Below are 25600 nucleotides of genomic sequence, written 5' to 3'. Positions count from 1 at the left end.
TGCCATAAGGATACTGATAAGAAACTAATCAAGGAGGATGTTAGTTCCTGTTGTGGGAAACATTCAAACTTACATTAAGTACTTAGATTCTAGATACCTTCCAACTATCTGAAAGGCATTTCTGTTATGAATTGGAAGGTTTATAATTTCTCTTTTAGGTCTATAATTTATATTCAAATCTATCATCTAATTTTATGTAAAGTAGCTCTTCCTGCTTATGATTCCCTTCTCCATCCCCCAGTCTCACTGTAGGACAGACAGAGAAGTGTACTTTGCAGTAACCTGACCTCTGATTGCTGTCTGGGAGCACAGGTAATTATAAGAGATTAGAGGGGAAAGCTGCAACTCAAGAGATTAGGAGAAGCAAATCTGGCAGAACCACCATCTGTGGTACCTGGTAGGAAAAATCGTGTGTTTCAGTGCACAAGTCCTGTTTGCATCTCAGAGTAAACCACAAACTGAAATTTTCGCATCTTTTTGTTACCGACCAGAGATCTTGGCTTCCTTAATCAAAAGAAATGGATCAGAGGCCAGACAAGAAGTTCAGGCAAGGCTTTATTGGGGCCCCTGCTGCAGCAGAGGGGATCAGAAACAAGTAAAACGTTCCCTTGCTTGCTCGCTCCCCAAGGGGGGCGAGCTGGCTCCTTATGTGGGGTGAGGGTAGGGATGTGTCAGGGGGTTGGGCCGGAGGTGTGGCTTAGGTGGTCTGCCCACCCCTTAGGTGGTGCTGAGTGCAGGGGGCATGCGCAGTGCCCTGCTTTTGCTCCCGGCTCTTCAGAAGTGGCAGTTGGGGTTTTTTCTGGTCTTTTTGTATCTTCTTGTCCATAATTTGCCCCAACTGTGCATGCACGCAGCTATTTTTAGTCCCTTATAGTTACTTTGTATTTTGTTGCTGGAGGAGACGTTTTTCCAGGTGCAAGCACTGCAGCAAAGGGTCCCAGGTCCCAGCCTGTCTCATTTTCAGTGCTTTTTAGAAGTGTGATGTTATCCCTTATCCAGAGGAATCCACAGTATTTTATTAATATGGGCCTCTGACCTTACCGCCCTAAAGTATGCCATTGTAAAATATACAGGCAAAAGGAGTTTGAACTGGAGAAATTTAGGGTAATTCTTCCCGTTTCAGAATGTCAGTAGAAATATCCCACCGTAAGTGTGCACGTTACAGCTAAAACCATGAAAATGCTCATCTCGCACCAGTAGAAAACATTTTGTGCATGAAAGCGTTCATGGGGGAGTTTTATCGTTAGCCACATTATTAGGCATCAACAAACTGCTTACATGGATTTCTTAAAATTTGTTTAAAGAAACAACAACAGATCCTTGTTTTGACCATTTGATCACCATTAATCACTCCCAAATCACAAAACGGTCAGGAGAAGTAAGTGGATGGAATTCAAGCATTTGCTTCTCGTTTTTAGCTCTCATTTTAGACGTTTGCATGGGGTGAGAATAAGGAGCTGTGGGATTTTGTGAGGTTTTTATTACATCTGCTTACATTTTCTCTTTCCACCACTGCCCATCACTGATCATTAAAAAACAATTATCCTGATTTTTTATCTTGATTGGGAAAACTGTCGTCTGGTTCAATCTAATCTTTTTGGTATGTGACTAGATCTGAGATTTGAACAGTTGCAGTCCCGCTGCTGGTTATTTTTCCTGGGAGACTGAGGGGCAGGGAGAATCATCACACGTCGTGGTTAATCAGTTCTGAGAATTTATCTCATATAACCCTGCTTTGAATTAACTGAATAATCCAGTAAGCAGCATTTTTAGTATCTCACATAGGGAAAGACTCAAAGCTGGCTAACAGTGAAATTTCCCATTTTTCACTGGCAGGAACCCCAGCCCCATAATGGGGAAGGTCCCACCAGTGCGAAGGCCCCATATGGGGGCCCCTCCCCTAGTGAGGACATGTGCCCCCGAAGAGGAGTCCCCCTGGCCGCTGGCCCCTGCCACCCCACCACGTGAGTACAGCCACGGCTCTGAGGACCTCAGCACGGTTTCCATTGCTTGGTGGCCGTTTGTCTGATGTGAGAATTAGCCAGACCCTCTTCCCTTTCATCCCCTTAAACACTTCAGAAAACGAGATGTAAGCCTCCTTTGGGTCCCTTTGCTTCATTTTGGCAAGTTTCATAGAAATCGTTTGGTTAGGAGGTGAAGGCTCTGGGTTGAGACTCGGCTTACGCGTGATTAGTGAAACAGTCTGTGGCTATCTGAGCAGTTCTGTTCCATGGAACTTTCTGCAGTGGTGGAAATGTTCCACGGCTGCACTTTCCAATACAGTAACCACTAACCACATGCGGCTACTGAGTGCTTGAAATGTAGTGCAACAGAGGAATTTAATTTTTAACCTAATTTAATTTTAATTCATTTAAATTTAATTCTCCATGTATGACTAGTGGCTGCTAAATTGGACAGTGAATATGCCTACACTTAACGCCATGGGCCTGAGCTGTCTTTGAACATTTCTACAGGTGTACCTCTCTACCTCTGTTCCCTTAATAACCCAGAAAAATTTTCCTTGTATTATATGCATTATTGTAAATGTGGGTCTCTAACAGTCAGCAAATAATTAAGTTAAAAATTCTCATCTCAAAATGTATTCACCCATATTGCCCTTATGTAGCTTTAATTACCTTATGGTCTTGAGAAATTCAATCTTAAAACTATGAAGTAATATCTGTTTAAATATCCCAGCTTTATTTTCTTCTTCACACGTTTTAATTTGCAACTTCAATATATATATAGAAGTAATCACACACAGTAAAATAACTTTCTCATTTTATTCTTCCTTTTTAAATGAGACTATAAAATGTCCTACATTAGTACAGTAAGTGCAGTGCTGTTACCAAACATTAAATTCAGCAGGTACTCATCGTAATACAGTACTTAGAAGTTTCAAAGTTTGGTTCTGATAGGTGGGTTATTGAGATTACAGGTTAATTAAATTTGTAGTTTTAACTACTATAGTAAATGTCCTTCCATTATTGGGCTATCATTAAAGATTGCTTACACCGTAAGATGTGAATAAGGAAACTTATGTGCAGGGTATATGGGAGCTCTCTGTACTATCTGTGCCATTTTTCTATAGCTCTAAAACGATTCTAAAATTTCTTAAAGTTTATTTTTAAAAATTGCTTACCTCGTACTTTCTCATGCCATCTATTTACATTTGTTAACATAGCTGTGTATGCATCCAAAAGGAGAATCGTCACATCAGCAGTGGGTAGCACTTACGTAAGTTTCACAACATGGCAACTTCAGAACATCCCTGAGAGATAATATTGTCATAATTTTACAGGTGAGGAAGCTGAGGCACGGAATACACAGTTATTCAGCCAAGGTTACTTAGCTGGTCAGTGGCAGGACCAGAATTTGAACCTAGCAAGTCAGTCTTTTAACCACTGAACTGTGTTACCTCTTAAGGGATCTCGATTATGCAGGATAAGTTGTGTTCTCTCTGCTATCAATGTAGCAAGCAAACGTTCCATTCTAAGAAATCTAAAATAAAGTAGTAACGGTAATAAATTTCTTATACAACTTGAAAAACATAGAAGTACGCTTTGTGTTACAGTGATTTCGATTTTTTTCTTTATACAGTGGTTCATTATTTTTATGAGGAATATGTTCATATTCTCTTGACGAGAAATGTCTGTGTTAGTGGGATTTTAGAAAATTGATGTATGTTTGATTAAGACAGTGGGTGGCTAAGAATGAAAAAAAAAGAGAGAGCAATATCTAAAGGGCAGGGGGGAGTGGATGTGGTTGGTTATCTCATAAAGACAAAGTTTTTATAAGACTAAATTTTTAAGGAACCTGGAGTAATTTGTGGCATAGTATTTTATTATTACAGGGTTATTTTACCATTTTCCTATCACAGTGCTTTGTTTTGTCATATGCCTGTTAATGCTGTTGTTCCTATACATTAAATTCTAGATCTTTGATTGTTACTTTTCATTGTGAGCAAAAGAGAAAATACTTTAACCCATTTTTAAAGAGAGGGTTGGTGTGAATACGGTTTAAAGGAAGTTCAGCAGAATAAATACCCAAAGTATTAACAACAAGAAACCCAAGATTAAAGTTTTAGCATACTTTCTCTTTCTTCATGTTCACTTCTCATTTATAAATAGTACAAATACATTATATATGAAAGTTGTTAAGAGACTGAATCCTAAGAGTTCTCATCACAAGGAAAAAAATTGTTTTCTATTTCTTTAATTTTGTAGCATAAGAGATGATGGATGTTCACTAAACTTGCTGTGGTCATCATTTCATGGTGTATGTAAGTCAAGTCGTTATGCTGCCCACCTTAAACTTATACAGTGCTGCATGTCAATTATATCTCAATAAAACTGGAAGAAAAAAGAAATTTTTTTTTTAAATGGTACAAATTTTAGATGACTAGAACTGGTAGTTTGGGGATTTAAAAAATCCATTTATAAGCCTTTCTGAGTCCGGAAGGGAAATCACTGAAAATCCTAATAGAGTATAAATCAAGATATTGCACGTAAGCCACTTTACAAAGCAAATAATAATTAAAATTTTAATTATAGGTTTTCCTGATTGTCGGCAACTGACAGAGCTTTCTTCTAGGGCACGATGTCACGGCTTTCTTTCCAGGGTGTATTTGCACACTGGCCCAGGAAGCACCTCTTAAGTTTTAAGATGTTAATAATACCTTGAGGACCCTCTTCCTGAGCGTCTCCAGAGTTGCTCTCGCAGAAGATAAATGACCGAAAGCAAATAGCTTAGCCGCCTGCCGTAAAATAACCTGAAAGAAACAGTTTTCTGCACTCTTGAGTTTCACAGTAGGGAGGCAGCATTTGTGAGATATTTGCAGATTGTGTAAAATTCTGACACTAAGTTCAGGTACCTGTTAGAATCCTAGGCTAACGCAACTTAACGGGAAGACTAAGCGCCAGTGTTTTACTTTCCTTAGTTTTGTACTATTTGGATTTTTTATAAGCAAATGAGCTTTTTCGATGCTCATTAGCTGCTCTTGAATTTGATTGATTTTAATACTCTGTAACTGATTTTTTAAAACTTTGTAGTACTTACATGTAATAATTTACTTCTTTCATATGGTATGTTTATTAGTTATTAATTTATAGCAGATTATTAGAAAGAGTTTATTATTTTGGAAGAACGAAAAGCCTTGAAAAAGAATGGTTTATTTGAAATGGTGCTACCCATGAAAGGAGTCCCAGTTTTAAAAGCTGAGAGCTGGGTTAGACCTTTAAGGGCATCTCCTATCTAAGTGCTTTCCATCTGCCCTCTGAAATCTGATTTAAGCCTCATGTTCTGCCTCGTGTCTTCTTTAGTCTCAGAGAACTTTAAAACAGAAACTATGGAATAAATTCTCAGACAGCCTAAGACAACAGAGTCGTAAGGTAGAGGAAGCTAGCAAGCAGATGTGATAGGAGGAACGCTAGCGCCTTTGCCTACATAAGGACAAGGAGAACTGTCACCTCGTAAACCAGAGAGCATAGCCCACGCCCCCGCCTGCTGCCAGGGTCATCTGACAGCTGCCTTTCACTTTCGGGTGATGTGCGTGTGTGCTTACATGAGAAATAATGCCGTGTAAACACACCTAGAATAACAGTGCTTTTCAAGCTGTATTTGAACTATGTGAAAGTCTTAAGGTGCCAATCTTCTTAAACTGCATAAAATGCAAACACTAAAAGAAAAGCCTACCTCCTTTTAAGCCGTACAGTGTATTTACTAATCTAGCTGCAGTTGATCTCAGATTCTTCACGTTGCACAGGAGATGTTGGGAACATTTTTGGTCTGCTTGGGTTCCATGTGGCAGTGTGCTTTGCTCCTTGATGGATGTATCAGAGATTCTCTCAAGTCAAGGGTGGAGACTTGATTCCGAAGAAGTCTAAGAGCTCACTAGGCTCGTCCTAGCCTTCTGCCATAGTCAGGGCTATCCCTGCCAAGAAACAGCTGACTGCAGGTTTTGCTCTCTCCTTTTTCTGGGAGACCTGAAACGCTGGCTTTCCAAAAGGCTTCCCGGCATGCAGAGTAAGTCGAGGGACAGAACTGTCAACAGAGCTGAAATTAAGCAATTCAGCTACCTAGCTGAACTCTCAGCGCCAACTTAAACGCCAATAGGAAGTGCCTTTTCTTTTTTTTTTTTTTTTTTTTTGGTTACGCCGGGTCTCAGTTGCGGCTGGCGTGCTCCTTAGTTGTGGCACGTGAACTCCTAGTTGCGGCATGCATGTGGGATCTAGTTCCCCGACCAGGGATCGAACCCGGGCCCCCTGCATTGGGGCGCAGAGTCTTAACCACTGGACCACCAAGGAAGTCCCGGAAGTGCCTTTTGCGTCTGCCAGACAAGTCAAGTAAACATGGGTAAATCAAAAAGTAAGGTAATCATGAGTCGCCTGTGTTTTACGTATAGTCTGATTTAATAACTCAGATTCTGCCTCATCTTTTGCAAGTGATGGTGTGAACTAGATCTCTCCTACCTTAATCGTGGTGCCACACACATTGAAACTAAACACAGATCGCGTGTGTGCTCACAAGTTATTGACCCCTCTTATGTTTTCAAAGCCTGCCAGCACTTTTTTGTTTTTTTTAATAAACAAATCGAACCATGGGAAGTTCCGTAAAGGCCAGCCTGGGCTCCTGGGACTCCTGTTCTTGAAATTTATTTTTCATCCTTCAGTTATCTAGAACAAAATGAATTTTTTTTTTCTTTCATAAGCACTCTGCTCAGAGGTGGCTAGGAACGATGAGAGACACTAAGAGCCAAACTTGTAACCAATGCATATAGCAGAATTACACTCAAAATTAGTTCAGCTGCCATTAAAGGTTGCTTAACTGATACATTTTAGTTCTGCTCAGGCTTCTGAGCATGAGAAAATAAGCGAGTGCTAAAAGAACCGTAACGTGTTTACAAACGCACGCACGATTATGAAGCAACATATGCGTGAACCGAAATATGAGGAGGAAAAAAGAAAAGCAAATGCTATTTTACAGTAGGGGAGCTACATAAACACCCCCAGGGCCTCTGTACGAACCCTTCTGTTGCTCTGAGGGCTGCTGCACAGACTCAGCGCGTGAGCCAGTTATCCGCGCCTCGGCCATTGTAGGTTGTAAGGGAAATGTCTGAAGAAGGTCTGCTAGCAGAGAGCTACTTTGCCTAACTTAATTCTGTATTCCTCAGAACTTGTGTCCTCTGGGAAAACCACAGACCAGAATGAAGCCCCCTTCTCTCAGCATCTTTTCTGTATAATGAATCAAATAACTTTATTAGTTTTAAATGATCACAAGGAAAAGAAGAAAATATAAAGTTTACTTTGTGCTAAATAATTTTATTCTGAGTAGCTAAACGCAGGGGTCCTCAACTCCCGGGCCATGGACCGGTATTGGTCCGTGGCCTGTTAGGAACCAGGCCGCACAGCAGGAGGTGAGCGGCGGGCGAGCGGGCGAAGCTTCATCTGTATTTACAGCCGCTCCCCATTGCTCGCATTACCGCCTGAGCTCCGCCTCCTGTCAGCATGATGGTGAGTTGTATAATTATTTCATTATATGTTACAATGTAATAATAATAGAAATAAAGTGCACAATAAATGTAACGTGCTTGAATCATCCTCACACCATCTCCTCCCCACTCCCCGGTCCGTGGAAAAACTGTCTTCCATGAAACTAGTCCCTGGTGCCAAAAAGACCGGGGACTGCTGGCTAAAAGGTTTTTATCCCCCTTGGTTTCAAATCCTGTGAGTTTGGGTGGGGGGGGTCAGGTGTGTATCTTCAACTTCCTGGCAGGGAGGTTAGTGACTAAGCTGGCTGTCACCTTCAAGGCAGTGCTGGGCAGCAGCAACCCAGTGGGTGACACTCCCCGAGTTATTTTATGATTTGGACCAGCTGTGATGGGTGGGCACTTTCAGCTGTTGAGCTGCCTCTCGGAGGTCCTTTGGCACACAGTTGGAGTCAGTGTGAAAGCCAGAGATACAGGTAAAGTGCTTCAGAAAACGCTGGAGTTGAAGTCAGAAGACCTGGGTTCTGGTCTCTGCCAAATCACAACCACCTAGATGACCTGATGGTCACTGTGCCTTCTTGGCCTGCCGCGCAGGATGCAGGTGGTTTAGCTTAGGGTTCAGGCTCGAACCCTGGCCCTACCATCTCTGTCTCCTGTTTGCTCGTCTATAAAGTGGTAGTGGTACCTACCTCGTAGGTTACATAAAACGCTCTCAAACTCTACAGTAAGTCCCCTACATACAAACCTTCAAGTTGCGAGCTTTCAAAGATGCAAGTGTGGGGCTTACTAATGAAGACCTGATGGAATTGGAGGCCCAGAGAAAGGACGAAGAGAAGCAAGAGGAAGAAGAAGTAACTGAAGAAACGAAGAGATTCACAACGCAGGAAATGGCAGGGGATTTTCTTTACTTGAGGCGGCGCTGTTAGTTTTTGAGGTACAGGACCTGAACGTAGAACGGTATACGGAGGCTGCAGCAGCCGCTCAGAATGCAACCCAGTGCTACCGTGTCATCTATGACGAGAAAAAAAGAGCTACTACCCAGGCATCACTGGATCGTTTTTTCAAGAGGGTGGAGAGAATTGAATCCAGCAAGGAACCAGATCCTGTGCCATCAGCGTCAGGTGTGAGTGACACTGCAGCTGGCCCTCCGCCCCCTATTGCTGGTTCAGCTCTACCATCTCCCACCTCCCCTCCCTCCTCCAGTCAGTAACTCTTCCTGCTGTTCCCTCGATGCCAGCCCCTGGAGGCCAGCTGCTGTACTGCACTACTGTACTTTTCAAGGGACTGCACTGTAAGATTAAAAATGTTTTATTTTTTGTTTGTTTGCTTTTTACGTATTAGTTGTGTGAAAAGTATTATAAAACTATTACAGTACAGTGCTATATAGCTGATTGTGTTAGTTGGGTACCGAGGCTAACTTTGTTGGACTTAAGAACAAATTGGCCTTATGAGTGTGCTCTTGGAACTGAACTTGTTCATATGTAGCGGACCTACTGTATATGATTTTTGGTGTATAATAAGCCCTCTAGAGCTTCTTCTTATTATTACTATTATTAGGATTAATGAGATGTTTGACGGCATGCTCTAATCTTTATTGATATATAATCAGAGGAGATTAAATATATAGAAAAATAATATAAGGAGGATGAGGATAATACAAAGCTCTTTGGTAATTACAGGAAAGGGAGATTTTTTTCCATCAAGGTTATCATTGGAGTGATTTTGGAAGAGGTGGTTTTTGAGCTTGGCCTTAAAGGATCGTAAAAATTTGGACATGCCTAGGCTGAAGGAAGTGAAAGTGGTGAAGGACATTCCAAGGAGAAGTAAATACCTGAACAAAACAGCATGCTTAATTACTAAGTTACTATATTAATATCAAGGAATCATTACATTCATCCATCTTTTGACCATGTACTGTGTCCACGTGAACATAGCCTATTGTTTTAGGTGCTGGAAATTCTTACAATATTGTGTAATTCACAAAATACTTTAATTTCCACAGAGAACTACTGATGGGTTTTACTATTTTCATTTTCTAGATAAGGAAACTGAGGCTCTCACAGCAGTGATTGGTAGAAGGGGAAAACCAGTTGTACAAGCACTAAATTTCATGTCTGTCCACAGCCGTACGCTGCCTCCGTTAGTCTAAGTTGAAACAGTTTCAAGGCCATCAACCATGGAGTTGGCCCCAGGTTGCTTTCTTAAAGTGTGTGCGGTATTCAGGAGGGCTAGAGAAGCGATTTAGATGAGCCCCTGGAAATCCAGCACCACCACTGTAAATGGAACTCCACACCCACAAGTTGCCGGTGACAGACCTAGAAGGCAACCGCAAAGCAAGTGTGCTGATTAACGCTGTGTGTGGTCTTTGCTCCATTTTGCCATAATGAGCAGAAGTTCGCTAGGTAGTTTTGATTCGGATGTTGTTGTCTTTAGTTTATTAAATTGAAACTAACCGGTAAATGAGTATCAGGTCTTAAGCTGTGCTGCAGTGTGTTCTTGATTCTTGACTCAAAGATATTTGTAAAAACAAGAAATTTTATATATTCATGTTAGGAAATTATAAATTCATACTAGTCAAGTAAAGTAGGCATCTATTCATAGACCATAGTATTCTGAACAATTTTCTAGTTACCATTAGTATCATTTACCTTTAAAAGGATTTTTCGTATGGATAAAATATCATGACTTGCATTTCTTATTTATTTTAGTTGATATAATAAGCCACAACTTGTCTTCTTTCCATCTAATCTGCAAGACAGATATTTCTAGCATTAGAAGAATTCATCATATTCCCATGATTATGCTATTGCATATTTGTTACATTTTAAATGCGAGGTGAATATATTTCTACTTGAAATGTCTTGATTACATTGCATATTCTGAAAGCTCACAATATTCCAATAAAACTGTTACTTCAAGAATAAAATGACTATGTGATGTGACATTTATATTAAACGTGATTTTCATTTACTCTATAAGGTTTTCTGAAATTATAACAAACTGTAATTCCATCCAGTTCTGGTTGCAGTGTAAACTTGGGAGTGAACTGATTCGTCATAAATACCCTACTCTGGGATTTACTTGGAATACAGTGTAACATATTTTTCATTTCTACTAATACAAGATTAGCATAATTCAGTATGAAATATTATATTGATACACAGCATAATTCAAAACTGTTTCCCTGTTGCTGTCACTGTATGGTATTGATTCCAACTGGATGTCTTCATTATCTAATGTCTTCTCTACTTTATATGCTGATTATTCTTCATATTGCTAAGAACTGTGTGTGACTGTATGCCTTTGTTACCAAATGTGTATCAAGAACGTCTGTTAGGGGCTTCCCTGGTGGCGCAGTGGTTGGGGGTCCGCCTGCCGATGCAGGGGACACGGGTTCGTGCCCCGGTCCGGGAGGATCCCGCATGCCGCGGAGCGGCTGGGCCCGTGAGCCATGGCCGCTGAGCCTGCACGTCCGGAGCCTGTGTTCCGCAACGGGAGAGGCCACAACAGTGAGAGGCCCGCGTACCGAAAAAAATTAAAAAAAAAAAGAATGTCTGTTAGAATTTTGGAGGAGGAGTAGTACTTTCAAGCTGCCCATCTAAGTAGGACACAAGCTTAAAATGCTGATTCTCTTTATGTGGTAACAAATGCCAGAGATTATTAAGTTTACTTTGAAAGACCAATGAATCTCCCCCCTTGGTCTCCATTGATAGTTTTTAACTATCTACACAGGCGTGTGATAATGTGTGATGAAAAACTGCAGCTTCTCACGCTCCTGTTAGCTCTGCATGACCCAGGCTGAGTCCTCAGGTTTCTGCACCCCAGCTCAGGAAACTAACCGTCTTGCCCCAGTCCTGGGTGCTAGGTCCACACCAGTCTCAGCAGACGGGAGGGGAATGTGTGGAGTTAGACACAAGACAAGAGTCCAGTGATACCTGGGCACTCCTAGGGCATGGAAAGAACGAGACCAATTCTCGACCAGTTATCAACATGGAAGAAGGTTGCTTTTGATGCCCAGCCACCTCATCTTTTGCATCCCTCACTGTCTCTTACATGCTACTGTCTGCATATCTGATAGAAGAGTCCTTTTACAGCGATCAGGTAACTTATCGGTCAAGGACTCTGGGGCCACTTAGCGTCAGTGTGACTTGAGCAAGTTACTGAACCTCTCTGGGCCTCAGTTTCCTTGTCTGTAAAACCGGGATGGTGTATAATAGCACCCCATCCTGTTTGGGACGTAAAGTGCATATGACAGTGCCTGGTATATAGGAGACAGTATAATAAATTATTCTTATTGCAAATTAGATGGTTAAGGCTGTCTACAGGGGAGATGCCATATACACACCTAGAAGGGGTCAACAAATGTTGCAGTTATTAAATGTTCCATTCCTGAAGGACTTGCCTTTTCTTTCTTTTTTTATTGAAGTATAGTTCATTTACAGTGTTACAGGTGTGCAGCAAAGTGATTGTTTTATATATGTATATACACGCACATACATATGTATGTGTATGTATATTCTTTTTCAGTCTTTTCTATTATAGGTTATTACAAGATATTGAATATAGTTCCCTGTGCTGTACAGTAGGTCCTTGTTGTGTATCTCTTTTATATATAATAGTGTGTATCTGTTAATCCCGACTTTCTAATTTATCCCTCCCCCCTTCCCCCTTTGGTAACCGTAAGTTTGTTTTCTGTTTTGTAAATAAATTCATTTGAATCATCTTTTTAGATTCTACATGTAAGTGATATCACATGGTATTTGTCTTTCTCTGACTTATTTCCCTTGGTATGATAATCTCTAGGTCCATCCATGTCGCTGCAAATGGCAAATTTTCATTCTTTTTTATGGCTGAGTAGTATTCCATTGCATGTGTGTGTGTCTGTGTGTGTGTGTGTGTGTGTGTGTGTGTGTGTGTGTGTGTGTGTGCGTGTGTATATGTATATACCACATCTTTATCCATTCATCTCTTGATGGACATTTAGGTTGTTTCCATGTCTTGGCTATTGTGAATAGTGCTGCTATGAACACTGGGGTGCGTGTGTCATTTTCGAATTAAGAGTTTTCATATTTTCCTGATATATGCCCAGGAGTTGAATTGCTGGATCATATGAACATCGTGAATTTTTAGAGAAATGCAAATCAAAACTACAATGAGGTACCACCTCACACCGGTCAGAATGGCTGTCATCAAAATGTCTACAAACAATAAATGCTGGAGAGGGTGTGGAGAAAAGGGAACCCTCCTGCACTGTTGGTGGGAATGTAAATTGGTGCAGCCACTGTGGAGGTTCCTTAAAAGACCTGCCTTTTCTTATAAGTGCCTCTTACTCAGAATTACCGTTCAGTCTTCCCCCCGCCAAAACACTCACATAAGGGAGCTGAGAGAGAAAAGTTGATAATCCACTAAACTAAACCACTTTTAAGGCAGGTTGACTAGTGGCCACACCCTATGGCAACCTTTCCTATTTAAATCACATTAATTGGGAGAATTCTAGTCAACCTGGAATTAGGAAGGAGAATCTCAGCCTGTAACCGAGATGTCCAAGGCAGTTTAACTTCTCACATCAGAGAAGATACGGCATCACTGTAAGCCAGGGAGAGACCCAAGACTTGGTGTCTGCCATACAGGGACTCCTAGTAACCAGGAGTAGCCATGACCCTCAGTCCAAGTCTCATGGAACATTTGGGCCATGAGACCCTCTTGCCAGTGACTTGAGATGGCCTGAGCTCCTGGGTCCCAGGATGCCAGACGTCTGCACAGAGTAGCTTCTGCATCTGATGAGCTGCTCTCTTTCCTCCCCATTGTTTTTTTTAATTTTTGGCTGGCATTTAAAAACTGGTACCTAAGTTACTTATTATTTCTCCTTAATTACTACCCAGCATAATATAGTAACCACTGGCCACCTCATTGTATTTCAGACTAAAACCATTTTAAGTTTATTCCCGTACAGTTATAAACTCCTTCATGCTGAGTGACTGTCATTTATTGTAACACACCTGGTCCTCTGTTTTCAACTCAAAAGAATCAGAGGGATTAATGCTAGCCATTTTCATTAAACCAATTTTAATAAATATGTTAAAGATCATAATATTCTCGATAAATTAAAACGTACAGAACATATGAACATGGACCTTCATGAAAAGATTGCATGTTTGCATATCACACATCACTGTTATGGGCATGTGATACCTTGAAGGGTCGTAAAGCCCTGGCTTACATTTAGCAGAAAATCGACAACTCTGGCAGAGGAGCTTAGCCTGGCCATAGCACAAGAGAACAATCCTCTGTAACAGTAACAAGGGTGGTCTTTGAAGGGTAGGCCAGAAGCTGACCTGTGCAGTTAACAATATTGTCAACGTATTTTGTGTAGATGGTAGGTTGACTGTTTAATCCACTATTTAAATGTGCTTGCTACTTTCTTCCAAGGGGACAAAATAAAGGCAGTATCCTACCTTTCATGAAAAACAGCTTAGTTACACTACCGTGTGATTGCAGTGTTCTAGAATAACTTGGCTCTGGAGCAGTAAGCCAATCTAGGAAGGATGTCTGTTTAGCATCTGAATAACATCAACTATTGATATACATGTTTGCATTCCTTTCTAGGGCCTTCCAAACAGGATACTATTCTAGAACCTAATAAGGATAGAGAGAGAACTATATATACATCCATTAGAATTAATTTAGAAATTTTATGGTGCTGAAAAATACTTTGTAAATTCTACTTACATCCAAAGCAAAACAAATTAACAGTCATCTTAAATCAACATTTAATTATGTAACACTCATTTCTTTAGTGAGTGTGAACAAGTAGCAGCTATTAAAGGCAAAGGTGATGTAGTGAGAAGTGCTTCTCCAGTTACTGTAATTGTGGGACGATTAAAGCACCTTTCTGAACTTCAGTTTCCTCATCTACAGAATATGAATAATACTTGTGCTGCTTACTTAGGGTTTGTGGTGGGAATCCAATGAGATAATATATGAGAAAATGCTCCATTAATTAGCAGATGTTTTTTGAACATATATATGTGAAATCCCCAATACAAATGATCCAATTAGCAATATAGACTCAAAGACTACAGCTACACATCTTTATCTTAGAAAATTATTTACCTAACATCTTCTGAAAGGCAAGTGTGTTGTAACCCGGGCTTTTACTGATTCTCGAATTGTCATCTTAATTTTTGTCTCATACAAAGGGATGCTGCTTCTTGTAATGCTGGCTGACACATATTGACTTCTTATTATTATCCACATATTATTTTTATTCTTTGAGCACTATTTCTACATGTCCTATGATTGAATCCTCACAGCAGTCCTACGATGTAGGTACTGTTCTTATCCCCATTGAAAGAACTGAAACAGAATTTCTTTTTTTTTTTAAACAATGAATTTATTATTTAACTATTTACCAATTTACTTTTTTGCTGTGTTGGGTCTTCGTTTCTGTGCGAGGGCTTTCTCTAGTTGTGGCGAGCGGGGGCCGCTCTTCATCGCGGTGCGCGGGCCTCCCACGGTTGCGGAGCACAGACTCCAGACACGCAGGCTCACTAGTTGTGGCTCACGGGCCTAGTTGCTCCGCAGCATGTGGGATCCTCCCGGACCAGGGCTCAAACCCGTGTCCCCTGCATTAGCAGGCAGATTCTCAACCGCTGCGCCACCAGGGAAGACCCTGCAACAGAATTTCTTAAAGAATTTCCCGGGTTGGGGCTCCCCTGGTGGCGCAGTGGTTGAGATTCCGCCTGCCGATGCAGGGGACACGGGTTCGTGCCCCGGTCGGGGAAGATCCCACATGCCGCGGAGCGGCTGGGCCCGTGAGCCATGGCCGCTGAGCCTGCGCATCCGGAGCCTGTGCTCCACGACGGGAGAGGCCACAGCAGTGAGAGGCCCGCGTACCGCAAAAAAAAAAAAAAAAAAAAAAAAAAAAAAAGAATTTCCCGGGCTTCCCTGGTGGCGCAGTGGTTGAGAGTCCGCCTGCCGATGCAGGGGACACGGGTTCGTACCCCGGTCCGGGAAGATCCCACATGCCGCGGAGCGGCTGGGCCCGTGAGCCATGACCGCTGAGCCTGCGTGTCAGGAGCCTGTGCTCCGCAACGGGAGAGGCCACAGCGGTGAGAGGCCCGCGTACCGCAAAAAAAAAAAAAAAAAAAAGAATTTCCCAAGGTCGCACAGCTAATGAGTGGCCAGAACTAAGACGGAACTGAGATCTGTGTGATCCCAGAACCCAGGCATCTCAGCTACCCCCTGCAATAGGGAATTTAAATCACACCACATATAGTATAGTTCATCTCATATTAAACACCTTCCCGCCAAAGTCAGAAATGTCTAAAACTTTAGAACTGGTGGTGATACCATAAGTTTTCCCCACAAAAGGACCCATTAGATTTTGCTGGTTAAGAGTATCTGACAAATTCATTACCGGACTGTAAGATGAAAGTGTATGACTCAGGCACTTGAGAGACCGCTGGTGGTGATGCCGTGGCTGAATTGCAAATCCTTTAGTGAACAAGAGAAGCGGGCTTCACTTCTGCTGCTCCCCGGGCCAGGCCTGTGGAATTCTCCCTGTCCTTTACATCCCCAAATCTGACTCATCCTTCAGCTTCCTGGCTCTAGTACAGCTGGCTTTCTTCCTTAACTAATGACAAGTATCGTGGCATATTTAAAGAGCTCCTTAAACCGTTTTAATTGAACGCCTACAAAAGCTCTCTTGAACAATAGCTATCAATGGAAAAATGTATTTGTTTAACCGTAACTGAGAGCTATGTAGCATGCCTCAAATTTTACAAAACTTTCTAGTTTGACCAAGTTTCTCGTCTCAAAGCACTAGTGTGCATTTATGAGTATGAGCTCACACTCTTTAGAGTTGTGTAACAATTTACACAGTGATAGAGGAATACTTTTTAACTGTCCCCGTATTAGGAGAACACCTATAAAGTTATCTCTTAAAGTATGGTGCTTTACTACCGGAGGTGTGCACAGTGATTACTGGTAGTACAGAATAAACATTAAGAATGTATAATTACCTATATTAATTTTAATGTATATTGGGAAAAGTATATAACTAGTATATCAAAGCCATGATTTCATGATTTTTAAATTGAGGCGAAACTAGATATTTTATTTTTTTAAAGGGCTTACATAGGTGTTTTGCTCTTTTAAAAATAAAATTAAAGAAAATTTTAAGTGCAGTATACTAGAGTTAGTACCTGAATAGACAGGTACACATATAAATGCTGTGTGGAAAGCATTGGCCCATGATATACACAGTTAGCTCACAGCTAGTTTTCTATCGTGTTGTGTCCTGTGTAACGAAGTCTTGGTGATTCTTGCTTTTGTGACTGTCTCTCATGAAAGCTTTGGATTGTTTCTTCTTTGCATTATAGTAAACTCTTGACAGGATTTTGGGTCTTGTTTCAAAATAACAGTTAACCTCTGAGTCTTCTTTCCTTATTTCTCTTCCAACAATATATTTATTATTTGCCAGCTCTTTCAGAATTGCAGAGGCTCCATAGAGTTCACTGTGGTGTGTTTGCAAAGTGAATGCAAAACAGCAATTCTTTTCCTTGGTAATTTAAATGAGATGTTACTATGGAAAAGTCTGAGATAAAACTTCAAAGCACTTTTTCCCTGAAACAATTAGTCAGTTAAGGTGGCCACGAGGAATGTAAGTGCCCTGTTAAACGTGAAATGTATGCTCTGTTGGGATTTCACAGTAACTATTGGTCATATAATGTACTTCATGACATGTGCTTATAGTTTTTCAGTCTGGCTGCAAGAGAAACCTCAGGCTGTGAGGTTTTCTTTCCTTGGCTTTGATCTTTTAAGTGTGTTTTTCCCTTTGTGGTGTTACGGTTGAAAATAATTTAAGTTGAAAGGCTAAGATTTGTGCTTTGGTGACGTTTTTGGTTGTTGAATCTGTTGGTTTTCATGGAGAAATAACTGCCAGGAATAGTGTGGGGCTTGGCACCCAGCAGACATGGTTTGGAAGACCGAGCCTGCACTTACTTTTCCTGTGGCTCTGGGCAAGATGCCTTGAGCGAGCCTCAGTTCCACCAGCTGAAGATGGGCCTGACAGTCCTTAGGTAATGGAGTTGCAGTGGAGGACGCTAAAGGGAGTAATAGATGGTAACTATTAGTTTTATTTTCAGTCGTCGACAATGACTCCGTAAATTACGGTTGTGGAACCCTGATGTTCCAAGCCTCACTGCACTTCCAGGCAGCCTTCTTTCCATGAACTCCTGCAGAGTGTCCTTCCCTGGCTCCACACAGACCCTCCTGAACTGTGCCGCTCACCTGCTGTCCCTTCTCAAGCCCCGTCTCCTGCCTTCCCCCATCCCAGGCCTTCCTGTCGGTCCTGCGTGCCATCTCCCCTTTGTATGTCAGTCTTTACTCTGTTTTATCTGGACTTCTAGTTGACACAATTGAACGGTTGTTTTTTCTTCTAATTCCTCTATTCATTTTTTATCTTATGTATTTATTCTATTTATTTGGTTGTGCCGATGTGCTCCTTAGTCGTGGCTCGCCGGCTCCTCAGTTGCAGCATGCATGTGGGATCTAGTTCCCTGACCAGGGATTGAACCCGGGCCGGGGAGCACGAAATCCACTGCGCCACCAGGGAAGTCCCTCTAACTCCTTTATTCAGATCTTAGTGTCTCCAACCAAATTTTAAGTACTCGAGGGCAAAGAACTCTGTATCCTGTACTTTTTCCATATTACCCACAATTATCTGGCTTAATGCCAAAATAGTAATAATAATGATGATGATGATGAAAGAGGACATTAAATCAGACCCACTGAGAAGATGGAAAAGTGGTGGTCATAAAGTGAAATAAGAGCTTGGCACATGCTGAGCCATTTACTCTGGGGATGTTTATGCTACACTGAACATCTACCATAGTACTTTACTCACAGGAGTCACTAAGAAATAGTATTAAAGTCCACTTCATTGAGGGAGGTGCCTAACTACCCAATAATGAAAATGAAATGGAGAAGGGAGAATACACTAAATCCCTGATGTCAGAAGACCTGGATTCAAATATTACTCTAGTCGCATGACCTTGGGAGGGTCACTTAACATTAGGTGTGAAATTGAGGGGATCCAGGGGAGTGGGGAACCAAACCACACAACTGCTAAAACATGACAGATTTAAATCTTGGGTCTGGAACTGGCTCACTGCATATGCGTTCTCGGTAGGGTCATCCGCCTCCTGAACTCTTCATCTCTAAATTGAGCATGACGAAGTCCTTCAGAGCTGCTGGGGTTACTTCAGAACATGTGCGTTGGTGCCTGGTGTCGTGGGCACACACTAAGTGGTGTGTTTATTTAATTTTTTTAACCTTTTATTTTATATTGGAGCATAGTTGATTAACAATGTTGTGTTAGTTTCAGGTGGACAGCAAAGGGATTCAGTGATGCATAAATGTTGTGTTTATTTTTAAATAAACCTCTATGGATCAACGTTGCTTCAGTTGTAAAGTGACGGACTTCAGTTAGAGAATCACCAAAATCCCTTTGAGCTCTAACCTTCTATGTCAGTTACCTCAGAGAGAAGATAGGAGGTAAAGGATATTGTTTTATTGATTTATTGATTTATTTTATTATTACTATTTGGGGCGTGCCACGCAGCATGTGAGATCTTAGTTTCCCAACCAGGAATGGAACCCGTGTCCCCTGCAGTGGAAGAACGGAGCCCTAACCACTGGACCGCCAGGAAATTCTTAATGTGTTTTTTAAAGCTCATTAGGGATCTTTAATTTACCTAAAAGAAACTGTTGCAGCAAAAAGTGGATACATCTAAATTGCATTAGTCATTAGTAAAATATTTTTCTCACTGACAGTATGACTTCACCTTTGTCGTCATACTGGTGGACCTCTGTGGCATCTTCCCCTTGAGTTTTGCAGTTCCATTCTGCCCACTAAGAACTTATGTATTTGCACCCTTAGGATGGTCAAGTACCTCAGTAATAACTTAAAGTAGAGTTGAGCCTGTCAAGTTGACGAGCAGTTAATTCACTGGCAGAAGAAGAGCTATATTTTATAATACACACGTCAAGTTTGACTTCTCCTTAGTATTATACATGATTAAACAAGTTTCGAGAGAATGAACATTGATTCACTCCATTTTTCAGTGAAGGATTCTGCCTGTAGAAGAGACAAATGTAATCTACTGCCAGTTTGTATGTTTTTCTTTAAAGTCCTCTGATTTCTAAAATAAACACAAAATCCCAGTTTTCTTTTTCTTTATTTTCACAACTTTTCTATGCACACAGTCCTTCAATATTGTCCCTTCCTGGCAAGTTTCTGGATAAGGGTTTACAATGCCTGGGGTTACAGAGCTGGCACGTTGCTCTGCAGACAGATGTTACAAGGCCCAAGTAGTACTAATCTGAGTCTTCAGGTTAAAGAAGCTGGTATGTATCAGACGGGTTGGAAAACTTAAGAACATTACAGTAATTAGAGGCTTCCTGGGAAGGTCATGTTTACCAGTGGTCAAATATGGAGATTCCAACTAATGGATTGGAATCCACCAATAGATCTTGCCTTTGGACCTTGTAGGTCTCTGGAAGAATTATTGCCCTGCAGCCTACCCTTTTCTTTCCTGGTTTGCCAGAACTGCAGTGTGGCCCTATGATAACTGCCCTCCTTGCTTCCTGGGGGTCTTACCATCTAGGGACATGAAAATCTCTCTGCTTACAAAAGGGTTACAGATCCCGGTCTCTTTGATCCAGGGGGTGAGAGGCAGGTCCATGGGGTCCAATTCCATGGGCATGTGGTACCCTAGAGTGCACACTGGGATCTCTGGATTACCCAGGAGGAGTCCCGTCTTCCTGCACAAACACTGACAGTTAGGGTTTGGTTTTTATTTTTTCTAAAGTTGGTCTTTTCAACATTTCATTCGTAACATCTATAAGGGAAATTACAATTTTAAATAGATAATACAAAGTAGAAAAAAATCAAATTTGGTTGATGATTTCTGAGATTACTTTAAGCATGTGTCGCTTTAAATTTTCACATTTGTTCTAAGTAAGTAGTTGGACAACTTAAGAAGCACATTCTATACCATAGTTGATATGCAGGCAACAGATAGTCAATTGGAGAAAACTAAGACCAATAAAAACTGTTAACAGAAACGTAAAGGAATTTAATAAATGTATGTCTTCTCCTCAAGCCTTTGAAAAACAGGAGGGATTATTAAAAGATATGTTTTTTGCTTCAACTTTGATTGTGGTTCTTGGTTCAATTTATCTCTACAAATACTAAATCTGTTTTAGGAGTCAGTTCACTTCACTTATGTCTTAAATACTGATTTTAAAAGATGATTCCTGAGCAGTGATGTTCAGACAGTTCTAACCACGTAATCTTTTTTTCAGACTAAATATTTCATCTATACTGGATCTATACTGGATCCCCTCTGTTTAAGGTGGGGTGAGGAAAGGAAAACAGAGATGCCTGTACGTACACACACAGACATGCACACACACATACATCGCCCACGCTTCCCAGAACTACAGTCTGAAGATGACTGGTAGTTTACTACCTTTTTGTTAGAATGACTAATAGCCCCAGTTCATCATATTCTGAAGTAGACCTTGAGCAATAATCAGTTTAAATTTAAAAATACAGACTTCAGGAAGGAGATTCCTGAAAGATGGTGGCAGCAGTCGCGTTGTTCATTCATCTCTCCATAAAAACAGAGCAACTGGGATATCAAAATCGCAACCCACAGAGAGCAACAACAGCAAGCCACATTCCTCCACAAACCCCCCTATACTAGCAGGTAAGGACAGACTGCCAACAGCTATGAGCTATGAGATTCTTGTAGGGTTTGTAACTATGTGTGAGGAAGCAGAGGAAAGGAAACAGCACAGCTGATGACTCGAGAAGAGGAAGTCCCTCAACTTGCTGGAAAGTCCAGCAAGCCGGTCAGGGTAGCCATGAGACTGGGTGGGTGTTCTTTGCATGATCTGGTTCATAGGTGAATGGGGACTGGAAACGATTCCGCAGGATGATGCTAAAGCAGTCCGGGCCTTCTAAACTCTTGAAGCGAGCAAACCAAATCTCTGTTCCAAAACAAATCTTCACACTGAGGAAAGCTGCTGGAAGCAGGATCCAAATTGAACAGGACGGGACAATAGGGGATAAGAAAGAAAGTATGCAGGTTAAAAAGCGACTGACGACAACTTAGGCAGTCTTATGGACTGGAAGACTAGTTTTTAAAAATCACGTGAAAAAACAACAGAAGGGAGAGTTCGAGAATCATGAAGTTAGAAAAACTGTCCTGGGCTCTCCCTTTCAAAGTACAGGAGAACTTATTTCATTAAAAACAAAAACAGGGCTTCCTTGGTGGCACAGTGGTTGAGAGTCCGCCTGCCGATGCAGGGGACGCGGGTTCGTGCCCCGGTCTGGGAGGATCCCACATACCGCGGAGCGGCTGGGCCCCTGAGCCATGGCCGCTGAGCCTGCACGTCTGGAGCCTGTGCTCCGCGGCAGGAGAGGCCACAGTGGTGAGAGGCCCGCGTACCGCAAAAAAAAGGAAAAAGAAAAAAACAAGAAAACAAGCAAAATAAAATTCAGCAAAGTTTTTCTAAGGGAAAAACAAGGAACAGAATAATCTCCCTGCGATGAAAACATGCCCCCCAAAGCCTACAAAAATAGATGAAAACGCTAAACCATTATTTCAAAACAAGGTAAAAAATATGGTTTAATTGATAGAGGATAGGAAAGAAAACATAAATCAGAATTAGATCAGAAATTAGGTGATTGAAGAAAATCCGTGGAGTAGCATATTTAAGGAACTCAAGGATGGAAAACATAATGCCACAGATTTTCTGCCCAAACTTAGCTGCAAGTATAACAACCACAGAGGAAGAGTTATGAATAGTATAAGAACTGAACTACTGCTCTCATGAGCCCTTGCTGAGGAATCTGCTATAGAATGAGCTTCAGACAATCCCCCTCCAAAACAAAACAACCAGGAGACATCACAGGAAAGGGAAGAGTGAAGTTGTTTCCCAGCGCTTAGGTAGTAGCCATGTGACCGAGTTCTGGCCCTGACGTGGAGAGACAGAAATGCAGGGTACCTCCAGGCCCCGTCCTCCACACGCTCTTCACTGATTGGCCAGCCGGGTGCAAAGGGCCCAGCAAAATATTCTTTGACACCAATAGAAATCACATTACCGTTATTCCAGATAGCTCAAAGTAGCGTCTGTGCTTCACTACTTCAAGATTACAATAATTATGAGATTTACCAGATTAGATTAAATGTTGTCATATAATCTAATAAGGAAGCACACCTGCAACACCAAATTTTTTAATAACTTTGATAACTATATTTCAGTGTAATCCATTTCCTTGATAATACCCTGCGCTTTATGTAACGCATTTAAAAACATTATTCTGAGAAGAGATCCGTATGCTTCACCAAACTGCCGAATGAGTCATAGAGCAAAAGAGAGGAGCAAGAGAGAGGTTCAGAACTCGTGAATTAAATGGAAAGAGACGGGTCTCTAAATTAATAGGAGCCTTCTCTCCACCCTGTCAACACGCACTGAAAATGACTTGAGCAAGAAATAAACTTCTGGGCTTCCCTGGTGGCGCAGTGGTTGAGAGTCCGCCTGCCGATGCAGGGGACACGGGTTCGCGCCCCGGTCCGGGAGGATCCCACATGCCGCGGAGCGGCTGGGCCCACGAGCCATGGCCGCTGAGCCTGCGCGTCCGGAGCCTGTGCTCCGCAACGGGAGAGGCCACAGCAGTGAGAGGCCCGCATACTGCAAAAAAAAAAAAAAAAGAAAGAAAAACTTCTGTTGTGTTTAAATGAAAATGATAAAAAGGAAAAAAAAACTTACCGTGGGAGAAAATCTTTACATGATTTTATTCAAATGCTTTTATAGAAAGAACATTAGTTTTTCTGAGTGTTTTAGTAGCTTTCTGCTATTCAAAATCAATTTACATGGTCTTTACTGGTTATCCACAGGGGTCCAAAGAAGTACCAGCGTTTCTTCAGTTTTTGTGGCTGGACTGACTAGGCCAGACGGAACATTCTGTCACCTGACTGAAACACACAGCGATTCTCTTCTCGTTCTTACTTTAAAATGCAAATCAGGAGTTTGGGATTAGCAACTACTGTATATAAAACAGATAAACTATTATGTATAAATAGATAAACAACAGGTCCTACTGTAGAGCACAGGGAACTGTATTCAGTATCTTGTAATAAACTATAATGAATCCGAAAAAGAATACATATGTCTGTGTGTGTGTGTCTATAACTGAATCACTGTGCTGAACACCAGAAACTTAACACAACATTGTAAATCAACTCTACTTCGATTAAAAAAAAGAAAAAGGGCAAATGTGATTCAAAGTGCGCTTCTCCAAGGGGCCTGTGCAGATATCAGACACAAGTAAGGACATTTTAGTATACTTTTGGTAATCTTCTTATCACAAGAATTCCTCATGAGATTAGGCCAGACAGACGTGATTGCTGAAGGGGACTTTGTCCACCATCCTCACCTTTGTAAGTGTGACCTGAGGGCCAGACAGGTGTGGTCAGCTTTACTGTGGTCACAGCCAAGACAACCGCCTAGGCCCCAGCAGTGCCGTCTACACGTGTGACATTCACGGGGTGCTCTACCTGCTACCGTTGCCCCACCCCCAGCTTTCGTCCTTCCCTCACGTCACAGTAGAATTGACCCCAGTCCTTCTGCACGGATTCCTGGGAAAATTTTCCCAGTTCTCTAGCTTTTTTGCTTTTAGAGCTCAGGAAAAGGTTTTCTTTTCCCTCCTTTCTTAAGGCTGTTTATGTATTTCTTAACCCTCATACATTTGGTTACAGTGACTTTGACTTAATTAAAATGAATAAATGAGAGATAAAAAAACAAATGATCTTTATTATACAAATACATTTGTACTTAAATGTTGCCTAAGAACAGTTGGTTAAACCTCAGAAGACCCACACATTTATCTGGTGGGCAAATTGTGAATACAAAACATTCTCTTACCTTTTTTATTGTTTGTTTCTAGATGTAATGCCTAAAATTGCAATTAACATCATTGTTAACTATCCTACCACTGACCCAGATAGCTTTCAAATCTACCTTTGTTACTCAGATGTGGAGAAACATAGAATATTTTTTCTTACGTTTTTAATTTTTGTTTTATATTGGGGTATAGTTGATTTACAGTGTTGTGTTAGTTTCAGGTGTACAGCTAAGTGATTCATGTATCTATTCTTTTCAGAATCTTTTCCCTTTTAGGTTATTACAGAATGTTGAGTAGCGTTCTCTGCGCTATACAGTAGGTCTTTGTTGATTATCTATTTTATATGCAGCAGTGTGTACGAAACACAGAATTTTGATGTTCACGAATGCCAACAACAATTTGAGAGAAGGAAAGTAATACACTTTAAACCTCTCTGATGCCCCAGGGTGTGTATTCTTTGGATAGCCTCTTGCAGCTTCTTGTGACCAACCACTTTGTAGAGTGAACCTGGGTGCCCTGCGTAGTGTCTTTTCCTCTGTTTGGCCCATTTCTGGTCCGTGTCAGCACCTGGTCTTTCCTTCCCGTGAGGTTCCTTCTTAGGAATAACCCCGAGTTTCCCGGCCTTTACTGTATCATCGGGGTGGGTGTGTGTTTAGCCTACTCGTCACTGCTTTGCTCAGAGGACTGATGCTTTGCACGCCCTCCCGATCTTTCTGTGACAGAGTCAGAAAGGTGATTCAGACCTAACAGAATCTCAAGTAGGTTTTTCTGTACTTGGTGTGCTTCTTTCTAGCCTCACCATTCCTGCTCTCTGGGAGAAAGCGTATCTCAGAGCTTTTGTCTCTGAAGCCGTTTTTCTGATTGGAGTTCTTAGCAACACCCTTAGGAAGAGGGTTCCGTTTCTCTTTTCAGTTCTTCCTTACTGTCTTTCTCTTGGTCTGTATGTGTAACTTTATTAGGGATCGGCAGCAGAGTTACATTGAATAAAATGCAGTTCTTAAAATTCTAATCAACAAATCAAAGCGTAAATTAGTTAGGGTTTTATGGAGAAGCAGAAGGCTGCCAAGAGACGAGTTTGAGCTCTTCTAAGGGCTTATTTTTTAAGCGCGATTAACAATGAAAGGGAAGCAGGT

The 25600-nt window shown here is 41.4% G+C and overlaps 1 protein-coding gene across 5 annotated transcripts in view; it reads left to right on the top strand.

Annotated features, from left to right (window-relative positions):
• Positions 1-25600, top strand: part of UBE2E2 (ubiquitin conjugating enzyme E2 E2) — a 360739-nt gene that overhangs the window by 215653 nt on the left and 119486 nt on the right. For 2 of the 5 annotated variants that reach the window (XM_073803655.1, XM_073803656.1), the window contains exon 4: positions 1837-1964. The exons of the other annotated variants lie outside the window; for them this stretch is intronic. In XM_073803655.1, coding sequence (XP_073659756.1) covers positions 1837-1964 — 128 coding nt within the window. The remainder of the gene's footprint in view (positions 1-1836; positions 1965-25600) is intronic. 5 annotated transcript variants of the gene reach the window in all.

The sequence above is a fragment of the Tursiops truncatus genome, chromosome 4, assembly GCF_011762595.2.
Source record: "Tursiops truncatus isolate mTurTru1 chromosome 4, mTurTru1.mat.Y, whole genome shotgun sequence".
Taxonomy (NCBI): Eukaryota; Metazoa; Chordata; class Mammalia; order Artiodactyla; family Delphinidae; genus Tursiops; species Tursiops truncatus.
Note: the sequence above shows the minus strand (reverse complement) of the source record. Positions and strands in the feature narration are given on the sequence as shown.